Here is a 21,505-nt window from a genome sequence, read left to right on the forward strand (position 1 = left end):
CGTCCGTGCCTGTGGGCATATGAGTGTGTACGTGTGTACATGTCTGTATTTAGGCCAGAGGCTTTACAGGAAGTGCCTAGGACATGGCATTCAGTCTCCGGTCCCCTTCTGCTAGGCAGGCAGGCAGGGGTATCACGAACATTCGGCTGTGCAGAGTGGCCAAAGGCGCTGTGCATTTCAAATATGGGATCGAGGTGAGCACGGTGAGCAAAGCCTTGGGACGCCCTTAAAAGCAGTGCTAAGGGAGCTTCTGTCTGCTGGAGGGGACTCATCTGCACGTGTCAAGGACCACCCAGAGCCAGCTGGGTGTGGGCGGAGCCATCGGAGGCCGCCGTGGGCCACCAGCACACAGAGCGAGCAGCACCTGGCTCCCCGGGCTTGCCCATGGTCCTGTGGATGTGCCGTTAGAGACAGACAGGGACGGGGCGACACGGAGTCAGACAAGCCAACATCCAGGCCTGTCTCAGTATAACCTGGTTCTTTCGTTCTTCTAGAACTGGTCCCTTCCTCCCGTTCCCGCTCGCCTGTCCAAAGAGCCTAGCTCACAGCAAGGACTGAAAAAATGCCTACTACGTGTGATGCAGCAAGAAACCATGAGTGTGTAGAAGTTCAAAACCTGTGAGAAGAAGCCCCAGGTATCCAGCAAGGGGACTTCCGTGTTGCTCATTTCTGGGAGCCTGTTCGGGACCCGTTAGGGCTGACGCTGGGGCTGGTCGCGCCGGGTGACACCAAACCACCCGCTGTGTCCGCCCGTGCCGAGGCCGCTTCTGTGTCCACCCGTGCTGAGGCTGCTTCTGTGTCCGCCCGTGCTGAGGCTGCTTCTGTAAATGGCTCCGGGTCCCCCCATGCCCAGCAAACTCCTTCTCATCTGGGGCAGCTCCTTAGCTTTCCCTCCCGCTGCCCCCCAAAGCCATGCTGGGCTGACTGCTCCCTCGAGCACAGGTGCACAGCCCTATGAGGAGCCTCACCTCAGCCGCTAGCTCGCCTGTTCCTGGAAGGCAGGCCGGCGTCCCGCCCTCCAAGACCTAGACTGCACCAGAGAGGCTCCTGGCCCACGGCCCAGGACGGGCGGGCAGACACCTACCTGTACAGGAAAGGCGCGACGGTGGCGGTGTTGGGGTGGCTGTATTGCTGCTGGGGCTGAGGTAGCTGGACACTGACGGTATTGCTTCCCGTGGTCTGGGTGGTCCCGACGGACCCGCTGACAGTCTGGCTGCTGATGCTGTGGTTCAGGGTGGTCCCTCCAGGGCCTTTGCCTTCTGAGGACGCCAGGCTGGAGGAGGAACTGGAGTGTCTGCCGTCTAGCTGGGGCTTCTGCTGGGGGAGCCCCGAGCTTGGCTTCCCACCCCGGCTCCGCTCCACCTCCTTGGAAGGGGCAGGGGCACTTGGGGATTTCCCGGGCATGCTCTTCATCCCTGGTTTTGGTATTCCACTGTGGGAAGGGGCCGGAGCCTCCTTCTTGGCACTGTTGAGCTTTCCCCCTTTGGGGATGAAGCTGGCTATCTTGGAGGACTTTTTTGGCATCTCAGTCACCACCGTCCCACTGGGGTCTTCTTTTGGCCCCTCTTTGAGGTCCGGCCTTTCTGTCACAGAGGCTCTCTTGGCGAGGTCCTTGTTTTTCTCCTTCTCCTTCTCCCGCTGCTGTTTCTCCTTTTCTTTCTCGTTGCCTTTCGGGGAGCTCTTCTTGTTGGTCAGCGCCCGGCTGAAAGTCCTCTGGGCGATGCCCTTGAGCGCAATCTTGGGGCTGTTGGAAGCGGGACCTGCCGTGGACAGCGAGCGCGCGGTGACCTCCATCTCTTCGCTCTCCTCAAAGCTGGGCAGAATCTCCAGCCGCTCGCAGCTCGTGTCCCGCGACCCCGGGCCCTCGCCTGCTTTGGAAGCCCCTTTGCTATTGAAAAGCTTGAGTTTTTCCAGCATGGACTTCTGATTGTTGGGGGCCGGCTTCATGGCTTCGGGGGCGGGCCTGGGGGCCTCGGGCACAGGCTGCTTGACCGAGAGCACGGACGCCGTGACGCTGTGCTTCACGCTGACCGACTTACTGCGCCAGGGCTTGGAGGCAGCGCCGGGCTGTGGGATGGCTGAGGACGCGCTGCTGTTTGCAGGGCTGGGACTGCTGCCGCTCTCCAGAGAAGCAGGTGCATTTTCGCTCATTCCGGGGTGGGTGGAGGCGGGGCTCGCCAATGGCTCTGCAGAGATGGGGAAGAGAAGGAAACCCAAATTATGCCTACGGACCTGCGCTGTGGGTGCGGGAGGGCAGGCCATGGTTCCAGGGCCCATCACTCTCTACCCAAATGCCAGATGACACCATCCCCCGCCTGGTGCATTTACCTGTAGGTTCAAATCCTACCTGCCCGCTGCTCTCCATCATACCCTGTTCATGTTACCAGCACATTCTGGTATCTGTCATGCAAATGTGCACGGATCTTAGCACCAACATGTGCAAAGCACAATTAAGCATACATTTACGGAAACACAAACTAGCCAAAAAGTCTATCGCCGCTATGGTATGTAGGAAAGACGTAGGAAATGCCTACTGTTATGAATTATTCAACCCACAACCCGAGTTCTCAGTTACGCGAAATAACTGGGAATTAGCCAACTTTAAGAAATATAGGAGAGACATTAAAACAGGGGGAAGAAAAGAAAGAGAAACCAAGCATAATCTTTACAGAATAATTACCTGAGGAAGTTGCTAGGTCCTATCAAAGCAGACACGTTTTTCCTATGCTGACACTCTGAAGGAGGTACAAACATGATTCAGGTAAGACTTTAAAAAGACCTTTTAGCTTCAGAGTATCCACTGCACACGCTTTACCGGAGGCATGAAAACACACAGGTTATCGGAAAGTCAAGGCTTCCCCTTTGGCGCTCGGGGAGTGTTTCCCCAGCCAGACTCTCTGCTCAGACAAGCCTCAGGATACTTCCAAACTGAGAATCCGAATGATTCTACGAAGGGCAGTTTCCACACTAGAGTTCTCCTGCCCGGCGAGGGGCCCATATTCCAGGAACAAGGGCTGTGATGCCCTCCTCCGGGAGCGCTCAGAACCGCACCGCTCTGTCACAGGCATTAGGGCAGCTGTCAGACAGAAAGTGGCCCAGAAGGCAAGTCCCCGCTGAGCCTGGAGTCGCGCCACCAACAGCCCATGCCCGCCTACCCCACGGGACAGACAGGATGCGGCCCCGCGGCCCCCAAAGGGCACGTCCGCGTCTGCAAAGTCACCATGACACGACTTACCTAGGAGCAGTAACTTCCTCCCGCAACGGTTCCCCAGGAAAAATTCTCCAACGGGAGAGGCTGCCCTTCCAATTGTCACAAGTGTTTTCAGTTAAACTGCTCATGTTTCTAATTAACTTTTGTCATCCGCAACCGCTCCAGTGCCCAGAAGCCTGGCGGGATTAACGGCTGCTTCTTCTGCCTTTTTTTTTTTTTTTTTTTTTTTTAATACCTATGTTCCGCTGCCTTCTAGCAACAGAGTAAACTGTGTAGAGAGCGGCTTTTTATGATTTGAAAGTCAACGGCCGCCAAAGCCGAATGCAGACAGCCCCCATGTGGGACCGGAGCACTGAGCCCGGAGAACTCCCAGCAAAGGAACAGCTTCCCTCCACTCACTCCCAGCTGCTCCAGGAAGCCGCAGCTCCAGGGTGATCCAAAGCAGACCTCCCAATGTTTTAAAACACATACATCTTCCTGACTTACTGGGGATTTCGGTTTGGAGCGGGGGGTGCTGCCCAAACCTCCCTAACAAAACTCATGGGGCGTTGCTGGATCTTTTCCTGGGGAGAGCCACAGACCAGCTTGGAAACAGGCTCTCGAACCCACCCACACGGCCGGGCTTTCAGAGGGTCTCCATGGGCCTGACACTGCTCATGGAGGGCCACCTGGTATCAGGAGGTGCAGCGCTAGGCACGCCATGAAGACGAGTTCACTGCCCCCGTTTTATGAGTCGGGAAACAGAGGCTCAAGGGAGGGCTAACGACTGACCTGAAATCACATAGCTAGACGTGGACATAGCCGGGACTTGAACCCAGGGCTCCTGACACAGTGCTCCGGGCCTGAATCATCACAGCTCCCTCTTTTGATGAGGGATACATTTAAACAAGAGACACTCAAAGGAGCTTTTGAGGCATCAACTTTTCTGTTGCTTAGGTGTGTTCACGACATCCTTGGTGGGGCACAAGCCAGCCCAGCCACTGGGAAGGAGGCAGCTTCTGGACAGAGGCTGGGTCTCTGGAGGAAATCCTTGTGACCTCCGTTCCCGAGTTCTACTTCTCCCAAGACAACTGTCTTTCCCGTTACTTGAGCTCAGATCTGGGGCAGAAGCATTCTATCGTTTGTTCATTCAAATATCTTTCCTCATGTCAATATTCACTCACTCAATGTGTGTCAGACATGGCTCCCGGTACTCAGGATACATCAATGCAATACAACAAGACCCTGCCTTCATGGAGTTTACATTCTAGCAGAGAGGAACAACTGGAATTAACATAGTCAATCAGTGTTATCAATCATTAGAAAATAAGCACTCCATGATGTAGTGAGCCCTGGGTACTATAGAAGACGGATGAATCACTGACCTCCACCTCTGAAACGAGTAATACAGTATATGTGAATTGAATTTAAATTTTTTTTAAATGTGAAAAAACAGTAAGTGGTAAAGAAAAGGGGGTCTTTGTGGGCAGGTTGTAACCATGGACACCATTACAAGAACTACATCACATTCAGAGGTGCGTCCCGGTTTCCCAAAGAAGTCTTGGGCACATTCCACCAAGCCTAAGTACGTGGGTCAGGGTGACTTCTCTGCTCCCACACATTCCTTGGAACTTCCATAAAGCCTCCTTGAAATGGTTTTGACAAATGCCTCTACCTCCCACGTCCGTGTATTTTTAACCTTAACGTGCCCAGCTGGAAACTAGCCAATGACTGACGAGCTCACGACTGATCCAGAGTTCCACAGACACCTAGCTTGGATACGTGAAACGTACAGACCGAGACAAGGCTGTGTGCCTCCTTCGGACGCAAGGTGCCAGGTGGGGGAAGGGCTGTCATGATGTAGGCGCTGTCGCTTCTCAGGCTGGGCCAAAATGGCTCCCAGAAACTCCTACTTGTCTTTTAAAGCCCTGCTCAGATGTCTTCTCTGTCACAGTGAGACCATAAAACTGAATGAATCACTCTGTTTACATCACATGGCATTTTTCCCTACTCTGTGCTTCCCTAGAATATGGTCCATATCTCCCCCAAAACAGATTTCAGAGGGCCACCTCCTTCCACTAGGTCCCGGGAATCCAGGAAAATAAAATAGAGCTCCTGCCCTCTAGGAACTCGCTGTCCAAAGATGCAACAGGTCTCCAAGAGAGCAAAGAACAGTGTAAGGGACTGTGGCGGGCTGTACCAAGGGCCATGAGGCCTAATGGTTGGGATCCATTAATTCTCCCATTTGGGAAAGCCTCACAGAACCAATGAGCTTTGAACTGTCATGCCATGTTTCTGCTATAGGTGGGGGGCTATCCACTGGTCCCCCCTCCCTGACTCATCTTTGTGCCGTATAGCTTTCCAGAGTGTAGGAAACACTCATGGCTTTGAGATTGTAGTTTGGTAGTCTGGGCTTTTACAATTCACATATAAGGCAAGAGAGACGCAGACTTCTGATTAGTCATTAGAGTTTTATTAAAACTTTCTAGCCTGAACTCCGGCAAAAACAAAAAACAAAATCAGGACTCAAAGCTTCAGAATTTCTACTTGGCATGTAGCTTGGGGTCCCCTGGTTATGGAATCATGGGGACATTTCAAGGTTATTTGTCACAGTTGCACAAGGTAGAGAGGATCTGCATTTGGTTTTCAGAACAGGAGTTTCCTGAGTAGAGCAACAGGGCACCAGAGGAGGATAAAACCATCTATATTTTGCACTTACGTCATGGCTAGAAATCCCCTTAATAATTAATAGTGAAGGGGGCTCAAGGTCATGAGTGGTTTGACATGTTCCCATCATTCTGAAGGTATCACACTAGTGACTTTGACTTAAGTGGCTGTTGGGGACTTGTTCCTCTTTCTTTGGAAAGCAGCCATTTCTGATGCTGGGATTTTGTGATTCCCAGCATGAGACTGTCCTCACCTTGCTTTGGGTAGGTGAGCCAAGATTTAAGCTTTGTCACCAGCCAACGGTGTAACCCTAGATGTGCCATTTTGCCCCTCTGGGCCTCAGTCATCCATTTGTAAGAAAGGAGGAGCTATTTCTCTAGTGTCTTTTCAGGTCCACTTCCATTCAAAACTCAGTGACTCTCCAAGAGGCCCAGTAAGGTTGGAACCAGAAAACGCAGTCTTGTCATTCACTCTGGGCTGTGACATACAAGTGTTTCTTTACCTCCAAGCATTCCGCCTCCATGGTTCTCTTAAGATGGTTATTAGTAAATGTCAGAGAAAACTGTCTGGGTCAAGAAAGAGTCAGCCTTGAATGAGGAGCTTGTGAATTCAGAAATGTTGGTATTCTATGAAAACGAGCCTGGGGGAGGGAAAGTGGGGAGAGTCCTTTAAAATTAAGAGCACTTCTCTCCCTAATAAGGAACAGCTCTAGTTTCTGTTCTCATACAAACCTTTGTTAGAGCTAAGGAATCTAAGAGGGAGAAAAGAGAAAAACATCAAAGAATGTTCTGAACATCAGTATTTCTCCGTCAATGGTGTGTGGGCCACTGAAATGAGTGAGACTCTTTTCAATGGCACATGGGTGAATATTTTTAAAAAATTTTTTATTTAAATGCAATTTAATTAACACATACTGTATTATTAGTTTCAGAGGTGGATGATTATTTTTATATTTTAAAAGTCATATATTTGTTTTATTGCAATATTAGAAAAGATAACTAGCACATATATAAGTTAACTGTTTCATGGATATTTGATAGAGATTTAAAATTTGAGTCGATTTAACGAAAATATAAAACAAAAGAAGTTCACCGATTTGGCAAAACTCACGCAAGTTTGTGAAAGACTGAAGTTGGGGAGACACTTTTCCATTAAATCAAGAAATACTTACTTTTTACATAAAATGTATAATAAATATTTTATAAATACCTACTTATATTAAATCTATTTTTTGGGAGAATGTAACCAATGAAATAGAAATCAAACCAGAAGGCCCAAATAAGGACTAGGTTCAAAGCGAATCTGAAATGGGTCCCTTTTGGAGTTGTATTTATTGCGTGGATTTGCTTAGCATGGCATCTTGCTGAAAATGGTTAGCACTGGCAATGTGACAAGGCCTTGTTGAGCCAAAGATAATTTTTAAAATAATGACTTGGATGCCTGGGTGGCTCAGTTGGTTAAGCAACTGCCTTCAGCTCAGGTCATGATCCTGGAGTCCTGGGATCGAGTCCCGCATCGGGCTCCCAGCTCCATGGGGAGTCTGCTTCTCCTTCTGACCCTCTCCCCTCTCCTGCTCTCTCTCTCTCTCTCATTCTCTCAAATAAATAAATAAAAACTTAAAAAAATAAAATAATGGCTTTAACAAGTTCTGACGACTCAATAGTAAGAAGGACATGTTACAAACATCCAAATATCCACCTGCAAAACTGAAAACTATCAAGACATATCTTATTATAAGCAATAAGCTCTAATATATCGTACCCTAATTCATTTTTTTAATGCCTATCGCAAAGTCCCTGAACAGATTTTATACCCTACAGGGGACTGCGCCCTGTAGCCTGAATGACTCAGTTCTAAAAGACCAGCTTCCAAGGTTCACCCACCACCAACTGACAAACCACCACAAGAAGGAAAAGTCTCATTTAAAACACTGCAGACAGGATGTCTTTGAAGAAGAGAGAAGGCTTTTTTTTTTTTTTTTTTTAAAGGTTTAGGGAGAACATTAATCCTCCTGTGGGGAGGGGGGACATTTGGTTTTTCTGGCAACCAGCCTTAACCTTCCCTGACAGGAACCAAAATACTTTCTAAATGAAAATACTGTCTAAGGCAGATAAATAAGCATTTCTTCCTCTCTCCCTCTGAGAGGGCCAACACTGGTCCCCAGTCCCTTCTGTCCCCAGCCTCCCAGTTAGGGAGACGTTGGTGGTCTGCTCCTGAAGCCAGCAGGGGTACAGGGAAAGTGTTCTAGGCTGGCTGATCCCAGCTCCTGTCACCCCCACTGTGATTTTAACTTGCCCTGGGGACATTTCCCTGCTTATATCCTCTCAGTAATCTTCAGGAAAAGACCTGATAATTGGGTCTGGGAAAATGTTTGCAATTTCCTATAATTTGTCAAGGTGTCAATCTTGAGCATTCAGATTTGTTAGACTAAATGAAACCAGTTTCTTTTTCTTTCTTCTTCTTCTTTTTTTTTTTTGAAAGTGCATGGACTCTAGCCACACAGGCTAGAGATGGTTTTCAGAGTTGCTCAGGTCAATATCTCTACAGCTCAGGTAGTCAGTCACTGGACCAGAGAGGAGAACAGGAACCTCACTCAATCCAGAAGCTGGTTCTGAAGGATTCCTTGGGCCTGGCCAGGGAGCATTCTCAGGACTGCTGTGATCAAGGTCTAATATTAATGGCATGGGCTTCAATATAGTTCCCTATTCAATCCTTCTTCCAGAGGATCACTGCAGGTACAGAGAGAGAAGGGGGGAATGAGAACCACCAAGGAAAGTGGGCAGGAAAAGGCCAGGGCATAGAATGAGAGGAAGCCGGTGCTGGGACCCATACTCTCTCTAAGAACCTTCTTGTGTCTACAATTCCATAGGCTCTGAGAACATCCAAGTTAGAATAGGGTTGATAATCTACATAAATAAGTCTTTTTAGAATGCTGCTCTGTCAATGCAATCCCTACCAAAAGCCCAATGATGATTTTTGCAGAAACAGAACATCCAAAAATTCATATATAGTCTTAAAGGACTTTGAATAGCCAAAACAATCTTAACAAAAGAACAAAGAGATTTTATACTTCCTGATTTCAAAACTTAATCATAAAGCTACAGTAATCAAATCAGTGTGGTACTGGCATGAGGACAGACATATAGACCAATGGATTAGACTGGAAAACCCAGAAATAAACCTGTGTATATATGGTCAAATGATTTTCAATATTATTCAATAAAGTCAGGACAGCCTTTTCAACAAATGGTACTGGGAAAACAATAACCACATGCAAAAAATGTTGGATTCTTACCTTACACCATATAAATAATTAACTTAAAATGGATCAAAGACTTAAATGTAAGAGCTAAAATTATAAAACTCTTAGAAGAAAACTTGGTGCAAAGTCTTCATGACATTGGATTTGGCAATGATCTCTTGGATGTGACATCAAAAAAAAAAAGAAGTTAAAGAAAAAAGGCAGGAAAAGAAGTCATACAAAATGGATCCATTTTGTATGTATACATACATACAAAATCATTCATACAAAATTCATACAAAATTTTGTATGATTCATACAAAATCAAAATGAAAAATTTGAGTGCATCAAAGGACACTGTTTGGGTGTCTGGGTGGCTCAGTCAGTTAAGTGTTTGACTCTTGATCTCAGCTTAGGTCTTGATCTCAGAGTCTTGAATTCAAGCCCCATACTGGGCTTCATGTTGGGCATAGAGCCTACTTAAAACAAAACAAGACTAATTATTGGGGCACCTGGGTGGCACAGTCAGTTAAGCATCCGACTCTGGGTTTCAGTTCAGGTCGTGATCTCAGGGTCATGGGATCAAGCCCCATGTCAGGCTTGGCACTCAGCATGGAGTTTGCTTGAGATTTTCTCCTTGTCCCTCTGCCCTTCCCCCCACTCACACTCTTTCTTTCTAAAATAAACAAAATCGTTTAAAAAGGACACTATTAACAGTGAAAAGGAAATCTACAGAAGGGGAGAAAATACTTGGACACCATCTATCTGATAAGGAATTGATAGCCAGAATATATCAAGCACTCCTATAACTTGAAAACACCACCACAACAATCTGATGGAAAAATGGGCACATGGACATTTCTCCAAAGAAGATATACCAATGGCCGATATGCACATGGAAAGACGCTCAGTATCACTAATCATTAGGGAATGTACGTCAGAACTACAATAAGTATATGTATATACAATAACTACATACCCATTAGGATGACTATTACTAAAAACAACCACAAAAAACCAGAAAACCATTCTTTGTAGAAGGCATGGAGAAATTAGAACCCTTGTGCACTACTGTGGGGATGTAAGAAGGTACAGCCATTGTGGAAAACAAAATGGCAGTTCCTCAAAAAAATCAAACATAAAATATGACCCAGGAATTCCACTTCAAAGCATATAACGAAAAGAAGCGAAAGTAGGGACTTGAGCAGATACTGGTACACCTATGTTCACGGTGGCATTATTCACAATAATCAAAAGGTAGAAACCATCCAAGTGTCTGTCAGTGGATAAACAATGGACAGTAGAGACAGGCAGTAGAAGGATGGTTGCCAGGAGCTGAGGGGAGGAGGGAATAATGAATCCACAGTTTCAGTTGGGGAAGATGAAAATTCTGGAGATGGTGGTAATGGTTGCATGATGGTGTGAGTATAGCTAATGTCATGGAACTGTGCATTTTCAAAATGGTCAAAATGGCAAATATCATACTAGGCAAATATCATACCACAATGAAAAAAATCAGATTGTATTTGGCCGCAGGTGACACAGAATTCTGACCATTGTGGCCTAAACCTTATTCCCAGTTCTTAACACAGGGACCCACGGAAGGCTCAAGAAATGTTTGCTAAATTAAAGAAAAAGTGTCTCTGTTAGTTTGATGGCTAACAAATCACATGAGATTTTATAGTTTAGGATATTCCGTTATTAGTACTATTTTAGCTGGAAGAAACCATTTCTGCTTCAAAGGAATAGCGATCTTTTTTTAACAGACTCTAGTTGGCAAGCACATTCCACCACTTGAATTCTTTCTCCTTACACTGGCCTTACCAGCTCTCTGGGGAAGCTGTTTGCTCTGACTGGCATGCCTTACCTTCCTCCCTCTCCCACCACCATACCCAACCTTAGCCCTCAGTTTATCTTCCATACCTTCCATTCCAGGAACCCTCCAGAATCCACAAACCAGAAGCCATCCCTTTTTATCTGAAGAAACTTAAGACTCGGTTGAGGCTTCTCTGGGGTCCCTGGCCCTCGCTGGCCTGCCCTGTGGTGAGCAGCTAGCCGCCCTGAGCTTACTCACGAGAATGGCTGATGCCTTAGTGGGTGCCCAGAAATGGTTGGTGGGAAAACTAACAGCCAAATAAAAACTATTACCCAAGTGCAGTCCCTCCACAGGGCTCGTATTGGTGTGTATCTGCTGTGCTTGGCTTTGGGGCCTGGGCTAATTATGCCACTTGTTCCCTTTAAAGCTAAGTGAACCATGCTCGCTTTGGCAGCACATATACCAAAGGTAAGTGAACCAGAAAGACTAGAAACTTCGGTGATGCTTTTAGTGTTTCTTCTTCTACATGTGGTGGAAATTTTGCTGTAACGGGTCCCTGAAAAGGTTATATCCGCATACTCCAGTGTCCTGTAAGGGTGTGGACAGGAAGGAATGTGCAGAATGCGGAAAGACATCTTCCTGCTAGATGGCAGCCGGCTCTTTTCCGAGGGAGCCACGGGGTCCCTGGTCTTCCTCGGTGACTTTTTCACCCCAGAGAAAGGGAGAGAAGGGGCCCTCCACAGCGGGAGCAATTACTGTTGTTTTTAAAATATGTGCTTTCTTTTTAAAAGATTTTATTTATTCATTTGACAGAGATCACAGGTAGGCAGAGAGGCAGGCAGAGAGAGAGGAAGGGAAGGAGACTCCCTGCTGAGCAGAGAGCTAGACGCGGAGCTCGATCCCAGAACCCTGAGATCATGACCTGAGCTGAAGGTAGAGGCTTTAATCCACTGAGCCACCCAGGTGCCCCTAAATACATGCTTTTTAATATACAACAAGGCAATTCTTTTCCTTCCGTGGTTTATTTTGGATAAAATGGAGTGACAGCATGGGTAATGAGATCATTTGTTTCTCTCCTGGTCCTGGATGAAGATAACGAAGTACCATTTTCCTGCACAGTGTTCCCTGTATCTTCTCCAGCTTTATAAGGTATGTTTTCTATCAGCTTAATGCCATCAAGAGCTGGTAAAGCTACACAAAGGTTAACTTGCTGGAAATATTAGTATACAGTTGTGCTTACATCCAACCTTGTAGCAATGTCTTAGAAAGAGAGCTCTTAAAATCTCTCTCTCCCTCCCCCGTACACTTGATACATCAAAAGGTGTCCTACACATATTTTTAAAAATCCTCCCAGCTCTGCTGGATAAGGAGACAAATCATTTGCTGACATTTGCAGGAAGATGCCTTTAAAAATAAAGACTGTTCCTTTTCTTCGTCTTTCATTTCTGGAAAGCACATCACCCTCACAGCAGCCCCTTCCTCTCTCTTGAACTATTTGTTCGAAATCCCAAGCAATTGGTTACAGGGGAAAGCTTTTGTTTTAACTGGTCAAGCCATTTCTCTATCTTGTACCATATATGGCCATAAGAAAGCACAAAACTGGACGTAGAACACTTTCTCCCTTGTTTCACGAGTGTATGAAATTTCACAGAGAGAGTATAAATAGTTTACAAGGGGCAAATCTTATTCTTGCAAGAGGTCACTGTCCACAGCCAACAGCTCTTTGGCAGAGCATAACGGTTGTGTGCTTTTGTAAATATATTCCTCTAGGATAGAGCTAGTCAAGGAATTCTGCATGCTTTCTCCTCTAAGATACCAGCCCAATCTTCTTGCTTTCTCTTGGGGCCAAAGATGGATACTCTAAAATACGAACCTCCACACTAGTATTAAACCAGAATGCTTTCCAATGACCCATGCAAAGAGGCGTTAATAGAAGGGATTCCAAGGTCAGGTAAATTTGGAAAACAGAAGGCTAAATAGTGGGCTATTTCTTTGCCTTGCAGGAATTCTGGGAGCTTTTACGAAGCACGTTTGCACTGGGAATATCCAAAATGCTAAGGGAAGAGTATGATTCCTAAATGTATTTTTGCCATAAACTGATTTTTGGGGATAGTTTAAGGTAATGGCTTCTAATGGTATGCATTTCGGCAAACACTGTCTTAATGCAGGGGGGCAGAAAATGGGCACCTAACTTAAATCAGGTAAGACAGCTGTCCAACAGACAACAGTCACTAACCAGAAAAGGTATACAAGGGAGAAGGAAGAAGATGTACCCCTTCTTTCCCCCTGTGAAGTCATAATCTAGTAGTCTGCAGAATGCTTTCATGATATACATTCTGAGCATTAAGTATCCTTCACATGTGTCTTCTCCCTTTTATTTCAGTAAGATTAGTCTAAGGCTCTGCACTGTAGCGGAAAAGACCGTGGCGCCAGCAGGAAGCAGGAATAATGGTTGCACAGCGACATGCCTAAAAAGATTTCTATCAACAATTAGGCTCACCATGACACAGTCCTGGGACATGGCAGCCGTGAAAATGGCTGTGATCTTGGCCTGTATTAATACAAGAATGACATTCAGAACAAGGGAGGTAAGGATCTTGCCTTGTGGCGCCCAGCTCAGACCAGAGCAAGAAGGGTGAAATCTTCAGAATTTTGGACCTGGGAAGAGATCCGCTACATTAAGGCGCTCATTTCCCAGAAAGGGAACGGACCTCTGTGCAGGTAATGACTTCTCCAAGGTCTCGCAGTCAGTCAGTGAATGACGCAGCTGAGACTCAACTCAGGGCTCTGAAGCTGGTTAAATAAAGTAGCTTTGCATGCTCTGCTCCCAAATTGGCCATTCGGCATCTCTGGGGATGGACCTGAGCAGCTGGAACTCTAACCAGCTCCACAGGTGACTGTCATCCACATGAACTTGGAGAACCGGGTACTGAAGAATGGGAGCTCTCCTCCACCACACTGAGCAAACCGCAGTTTTCTCAGGATAAGGGTTAGAATCTGAGGAGGCCCGTACACCAAACTTTCAACAAGGAGTAGCTGAAAGGGACTGAGACGTTCAACTTGGATAAAAGAGCACTTGGGGGGCACCTGGGTGGCTCAGTGGGTTAAAGCCTCTGATTCCGGCTCAGGTCGTGATCCCAGGGTTCTGGGATCGACCCCACATCCGGCTCTCTGCTCAGCAGAGAGCCTGCTTCCTCCTCTCTCTCTGCCTGCCTCTCTGCCTACTTGTGATCTCTGTCTGTCAAATAAATAAATAAAATCTTTAAAAAAAAAAAAAAAGAGCACTTGGAAGAAGGCAAAAGCGATAGAACACTTATTACCAAGGTGGCCGGCTTTTCCCTTGGATTTTTCTGCCCATTGACCCTGAACAGCAGCAAAAAAGGGTTAAAGCTACAGCCAGGGCAGGCTCACGACTCAGGCCTGCTCTGAAGGAGAGTATGTGTGTGGTCTGTGAAAGGTCAAGGACCCTTTATAGCACGGAGGGTGCAGGGCCCTGAAGGTCCATGAAAGAGCCTAGGGACCGGCCAGAAAGTGGGGGGTAGGGGGAAATGCTGATAGCAACCGTGGAAAGGGGGAGTTGAACCAACCTGTTTTTATATGTTCTTTGCTCTACTACCAGAGGAGCTCTCTTGACATATAAGATTTTCTTTGACAAAAGGCTTCCATGGGAAAAAACCCTCTAACAATATTAATAATCGTATATTAATAAGAGCCAACATTTACAGAGCCGACACTTTGCACCAGATGCTGTGCCAGAAAGCATTTTTATTGTACTCCCTTTTTTATTTGCAGGACAAATCCAATGAGGTAGGTAATAATGATTTCATTTCACCAGTAAGGAAAGAGAGGCACCGGGTTTTGGTAGGTTCCCCGAGATCAAACACGTTACTGCCAAGCATCTTTATTTCAATGTCTACATGGGTCAGCAGCAAGCCTAGCAACCCCGCCCCACGAAGAGACAATACACTGTCCACATACATGCTCCTTTCTCAGTAAAAGATATAGTATTTTCATCAAGTCTTCTGCCAACCGCTTACAGAGACTCTACAACAAATTTCTCTGACCTATCACTTCTCCCCTGAGGAAAATGAGCATTTTTCCCTCCAGGAAGTTTTTTAAAACTGGGAACGTCCAAGAACTGAGCAATAATTTGAGTACGGTTTTTGTCCTTCGAAATTTAGGATGCTGGCAAAATGTAATCTTTCTGCTGTTATTTTTTCTGCCAATCAAAATCAGAAGCTAACCAAAGAACTAGCTTATTGTGTTTCTCCGGGGGAATCAATGCAGAAATGGAGAGCTGAATTGGACCATTATTCACCATCTATGATTGTATTATGCCAAATGTGCAGGAACAGAAGGAAAAAAGCAGTCATTTATCCTGATTCTGCCAAGTATGCAGACACTTGGTATCAGATAGATCAAATAATTTCAGGGCTTCACGGATGTCACTGATCCACACAAGACTTCTGAGCCTTTTGGCCTGACAGTTGTCTTCTTAATGAAAAGACAGAATTTTTCTTCTGAAACAAAATGAAATACACGGAGGTAGAAAATGCCCCCAGAGACTGCTCACTGGCTTTACTCACCCAAATCAGGAAGCAATTTCCTCCAGGTGTCTGTTCTGTTTTATAGAACAGCCCAGCCTATGACAAGCTGGGGGTAGATCACATTTTTGTAACTAGAGCCCTCATTCAGAGGAATCCTAGGAACTCTTCTGTAAGGCTAGGACATTGTTTAAAAACAAGATAATCCTGATGAGATGGAGAAGAATGCCAAGGTAAAGGTCTTACTCTGCTCTGTGCTTGCGGTCACACCTTTAGAATTCTGTAATCAGTAACTCTGCGGAGGGGGCTCAAGTCCAACTTAATAGCTTGGTAACCTGGAGTTAGTTACTCAGTCTAGCTGAGCTTCTGTTGGTACTCATAAGTAAAAAGTCGACCTTGGGGCACCTGGGTGGCTCAGTGGGTTAAACCTCTGCCTTCGGCTCAGGTCATGATCTCAGGGTCCTGGGATCGAGTCCCGCACCAGGTTCTCTGCTCGGCGGGGAGCCTGCTTCCTCCTCTCTCTCTCTCTGTCTGCCTCTCTGCCTACTTGTGATCTCTGTCTGTCAAATAAATAAATAAAATCTTTAAAAAAAAAAAGTCGACCTCAATAACTACCATCTGCTGAATGCCAACCATGCCTCAGGTACCGCACTAAGCACTTTAAATCCATTTGCTAAATCCACTTAATGATTTCATTAGTTCACACCCAAGCATCTTAGGGAGTGGATTTACTGCAACTTGGAGATGTATTACGGCTAGGAAATGGTAGAGCTAGAATTTAAACACTGAAGTCCGTGCACTTAATCCACCGATGCCACTAAATGAAAATGATCAATGCTCGCTCTCCTCGCTATGAGGAGCAAAGAATGACAGAAGACCCTGCAGAAAATTCTGCATACAGATGCATCTTGTTACCCTCCTCATGCTGGGCTTCTCAGAGTGCGGCCTAGCTGTGCCACATATTGGAGGAACGTTGTCTTCCATAGGTAGAGCGGGACCAGGGAACACCCCAAAGGCCCCATCTGACCTGGCTCTATAGGAGAGAGCACTGCCCTTCTGAGGCCCTGTGCATTCCAAAGCCCCACTTTCAGGTCCCCAGGGCCCCACCCAGGCTGACTGCAGGCTGTGGGCAAGCTCCCCCTTGTTTCTCTCCAAACCAGGGCCGGGTGCAAGGCAGGCTTTCGCCCGTGGGCCTCGTCCACCCCACCAGGCTTGCTGGAGGCAGCCCAGTGAACACACAGCTCTGTCTGGCCAGGTGACTCAGACACTCCTGGCAACATCTGCTCTGTTTCTGTAAGACTCAAAGGGCTCTTCACATGAATGACGGTGAAAAGGGATTCAAAGAGTTTCTCACCCGACTGCAGGGCTAGGAGATATAATGTGGAAACCAGGCCGCTCACGGACCGGCTTGGAGGCTTTAATGCACACTTACACATGCCAAAGCTTATTAAATGTTGTTCCAGGGGATCTCTGTCATCTTGAATAATGAATTCTGGAGGTACAGTAACCAGGGATATGATTGGGGCTCCAAGTTATTTGGCGCTGTTTCTCCCTGGAATCCTAGAACCGGCACAACATTTAGTGTTTGCTCCTGCATCCGTCCTGTCCCGTCCCATCCCTCCAGTGGGTTTGACACTTCTGCTCCAGACAACTTCTCAGGTGCCAGAGGTACAGCTAGCAAGGAATATAAGGGGCTCTCTATGCCTTCAAGAAGTTCTAAGCCTTGGGGGTTTGCCCGACCATAAAGCAGAAGTAACAACAAAGTATGAAACTGATGGGATAAAGGAATGTTTATGGAACAGCGGATAACAAAGGGGGTTACCTAACCCAGTGTGGGAGCAAGGGGGAATCAAGTCATTCAAGCCAGTTTTACCACTCCTGCCACAGAGCTTTTAGAACTTGATTCGTTACAAAGTATTAAAAGGAAATAAAGTTGCCTAGGCACCCGAGCCTAGAGATTAAAAAAACTCAAGCTCACAAGGACAAAATATACAGATTCTCTGCTTGATCGGGGTTAACATCTGGTCAGCCAAACGCATTTGTGATACTAATCTTAACCAGGGATTCCGGGGGGCATATCCATTGCACCGAGTCATAATGAAAAATGGGACATATAACTCAATCAGAATGTTACTCTTCCCTGCTCAGCCAGCACCCACCGTAGTCTTCATTCTGCGCACGTACCGAATCTGTTTCCACAGTGAGGGATCCCTTACAAGTCACCTCCTAGTCTGGGCTGGAAAGAACAGGCATGCAGACTTGACTCTCATTCTTTTTCAAATTTTGCTGACAAGCCAAAAGTAAAGCTGATGTTTTCAAATAATATCAATCGGAGCACTGATCTAGTCACTTCCAGCTGTCAATCCAGACACCACAAGTTCAACGCAAAGGGCTGAACTTCCTCTATCAAGAGACTGATAGCGCAGTAATGGAAAAGTCAATGAGTGACAGAGACCCAAATGCAATTTTATATTCCCAATCTGGGACCTAAAGGAGGAGATGAAGGCAGGAAAAGACAACCAGCACTAGACCCACACCGACTAGGACTGAGCCGGGCGGCCATGTTCTTTTCCTGAATCTTCCAAACACCCCCAAGGAGGGTGGTCCTAAGCCTATTTTACAGAACTGCACACTCCGGCTCAGGAAGGTTGAGTCACTGGCCTGATAACACACAGCTGGTGAATGCAAAGGAGAGATTCGAGCCAAGGCCTGTCCAACATGGAGGTTATAGTTTGCTGCCTTAGCCTCATTCTCCTTTGTAAGAATTAATACACCCGTGGGACCAAAGCTGTCAGGGGTGGGGAGAGCTGTGGCATGAGAAGGGGGTAGCAGAATAATTCTGGAAGCCACTGTTAGGGTAATGAGAGCACCAGAGTTTCTATTAGGATGGGAGAGATGCCTCTGGTAGGACAATTCCTTGATCAGCTACTTGGGGAACCTGTGTGTCTTACAGAACAAGGAACAAACTGCTTGCTTCCATGAAACAGAAAAGAAGTAAAGGGAGTGCATGGGACAAGCAAGCCAGGGGACATGATATGCAACATTTCCCTCCCTGTGACATCACAATAAACTGTGATGTTACAGTTACTGAAAGATAGGAAATGCTTACCGTGAGTGGATGTGTCTTGGAAGCCAGCAACGAAGCGAGAAGTAGTGTTCAGGATGCTGGGGCGGAACAGAGACAACTTTTATGGAGAGCAGCTAGGGGACAGCAGCCTATGGGGACCTGGAGGTGGGGTCAAGACTGTTCAGTCAAATCTCCCAAGAGCTGGAAGGTCTTCACGAGTATCCTGCCTGGTCGATGCCATCCAAGAGCAGCTAAGATCTCTTAGCTGTACCAGTTTCTGCATCAGGGGCCAGCCCTGCAGCTCTTCCTCCTGGCCTTAGTTAGCTCTCCTCTGTCTCACATGGCACCCCTGCTTCCCTAAGTTATTCCCCCTGTGAGGGTAACCACCCAACCCAGCCTCTTCTTATCTCCCCATTCTCTGTCCTTCATAGGTCTTAGCCCTTTGTACTTACTGCTAGCCTGGAACAGATTTAGTTCACTTTAAGTACACCACCTCTAGTACAGAGGTCAGTGAACTAGAACCTGAAGGCCAAATTTGGCCCACCATCCACTTTTGTAAATAAAGTTTTATTGGAACACAACCATACTCATTCATTTACATATTATCTATAGCTGCTTTCTCACTAGGGGGGCAGAACTGAGTAACTGCAACAGAGACTCCTTGGCCCAGGGCCTGTAAAGCCCGAAATATTTACCATCTGGCCATAGAAAGGAGAATTTGCTGAGCCCTGCTCCAGAATATTAATTCCTTGAGGCCAGGGGCTCTGTTTCATCTTTCTATCTCTAGTACCTGATACAGGATAAATTTTGCTTAAGTGGGTGAATGCCTGCAGGGCAGACAAACATCATGAAGTCAGGAACCTAATAGTTACCGCAAAGACACTAATTAAAAATGCTCTAAACCACTAAGAGGTATTCTAGTTAACTGTATTTTCTAGTTCAGTTAATAGCAACAAGACTTTTCATATTTTAATGCACATTGATTTTTTTCTACCCTCAAATGTAGGTTATCCCATTTCTCTTCCTCAGTAAACTTGGGTCTAATTGAAAAGCTTTTGTGACAGTGTCAGGGTCCATTTCTGACTATTAGTATCTATTACTGAAAATCACAGATTTAAATGTTATCTGGAAATAGGATAATTTGTCTTCCTGTTAAATGCTGGAAGTTACTGCTTTTGCACATATACACCAGAAATATCAGCCTATTTCCTTATTTGCTCTTCTGATTTCAATAATTAAATATGATTAATCATTAATAATACTTTACTGAGCATATACTGTGTAAAAGTCACTGTGCTAACTACTTTACTTACTTTGCCTAATTTAACTCTTCACAAGAACCCTGGGACGTAAATACCCATCCCCATCTTACAGATGAGAAAATTGAGGCTTGGAAAGATTAAGAAGCTTGTCCAATATCAAATGACAGGTACATATCTGCTGGTTCCAGTGTCTGAGCTGTAAATAATTACTCTATGGCTCATGCCTACCGACAAATATTTATCTTAAGTCTCTAGAGGTCTGCCAAGTTCTGTGATGGAAGTAGAGAGGAGAGAATAAGGCTCAGTCCCCGACCTCAAGGAGCCCATCTGCTAATGAAGGACTGGCAAGATAACTGTGGGGCATGATGAGGACAAACAGAGAAGAGGAGCGAGTTGCTGTGGGCACTTGAAGAACGGGTTTCAAACTCCGTCTCAGGAGTCAGGAAAGGCTTTGTAGAGAAAACAGAGTCAAATGTGTAACGTACAAAAGACCCATCAGAAATGCGGTAGGAAGGAGGAGGATGAGAAGCACAGAGGGCATTTCCAACAGAGGGCAGTGTTGAGAGACTGCATTTGACAGGGAAGGGGCCCCTGCAGGGAACTGTCCCTGGGCCTGCCCTCCCGAGTACATGGGAAAGCAGGCCAGCTCACAGGGGTTTCCTAGGCCACAGTGATGGGGCTACACCCTCTAAAAGGTCCAACAGGGAGCAGAAATGGTAATTCACTGTTCCAAGGTCCACGTTCTATGGGTTCACTTAACTCTAAGTTCTCCCTTCTCAACAAAAGTCATTTTCTTTTTTAAGAAAACCAGGTAACTTCTGACTGGGGATTCCATACCCCCTCCCCACATCCCCCATCACCACCCAAAACTAAGCCCTTGATGGACTCCATGCAATCTTAATGGTTGATGGAAAGTCAACATTCGGAGCACCTAGGTGGCTCAGTGGGTTAAGCCACTGGCTTTGGCTCAGGTCACGATCTCAGGGTCCTGGGATCAAACCCCACATTGGGTTCTCTGCTCAGCAGGAAGCCTGCTTCTCTCTCTCTCTCTCTCTTTCTACCTGCCTCTCTACCTACTTGTGATCTTTCTATGTCAAATAAATAAATAAAATCTTAAAAAAAAAATTTAACACTCAATTCAGTGTGCGCCAAATGAATGTTGGATTGGTGCAGCAAAGCTGTGAGTCATCTTTGAGTTAAAATGAAGTATTAACTGGACGCAGTCAGCTACCAGGCTTTGGAGACAGTGGAATGAGAAAAAAAAATATATGATTTCAACAGCTGATATGAGAGGTCCTAGTAGAAGCTCTGGTTAGGAAATGCCTTGGATATAGGCCACTCCAAGTATGGAAGTTGAGTCTGGGCAAGGGCCTGGTGTGGAAGGAGATAAGAAAGCAGATAAACTACTCCTGATAAGAAAGGGAGAGTGTGAGGAGAAGGACAGCTGAACAATACAGTAGGAGGCGGGAACCTTAAAAACAAAAGGAGGCCACTGAGAAATGCCCAGTGGCGGGGAAGCTGAAGGACTCTTAAGAAGAGAAACATCCAATATTCAATTATAAGCTGTTTGCACTGCAGCACTGTAACCCCTCCACGGCCTTAAATTTTTGGGAAAAATCTATGCCTAAAGCTTTATGTCTCTCTTTTGAAGAGAGAATGAACTGGGGCAGTTACAGTGGGTAAGAGAGGTATCCTGCACACAGAAGGATAAGATCCAC

General features: G+C 46.3%; 1 protein-coding gene across 3 annotated transcripts in view; it reads right to left on the bottom strand.

Annotated features, from left to right (window-relative positions):
• The window catches only part of LOC111149981 (neuron navigator 2), a 393,207-nt gene that overhangs the window by 168,493 nt on the left and 203,209 nt on the right, over positions 1 to 21,505 (bottom strand). For all 3 annotated transcript variants that reach the window (XM_022507270.1, XM_022507268.1, XM_022507267.1), the window contains one exon: positions 1,085 to 2,186. In XM_022507270.1, the coding sequence (XP_022362978.1) occupies positions 1,085 to 2,186 (1,102 nt within the window). The remainder of the gene's footprint in view (positions 1 to 1,084; positions 2,187 to 21,505) is intronic.

The sequence above is a fragment of the Enhydra lutris genome, unplaced genomic scaffold, assembly GCF_002288905.1.
Source record: "Enhydra lutris kenyoni isolate GAN:26980312 unplaced genomic scaffold, ASM228890v2 scaffoldscaffold22, whole genome shotgun sequence".
NCBI lineage: Eukaryota > Metazoa > Chordata > Mammalia > Carnivora > Mustelidae > Enhydra > Enhydra lutris.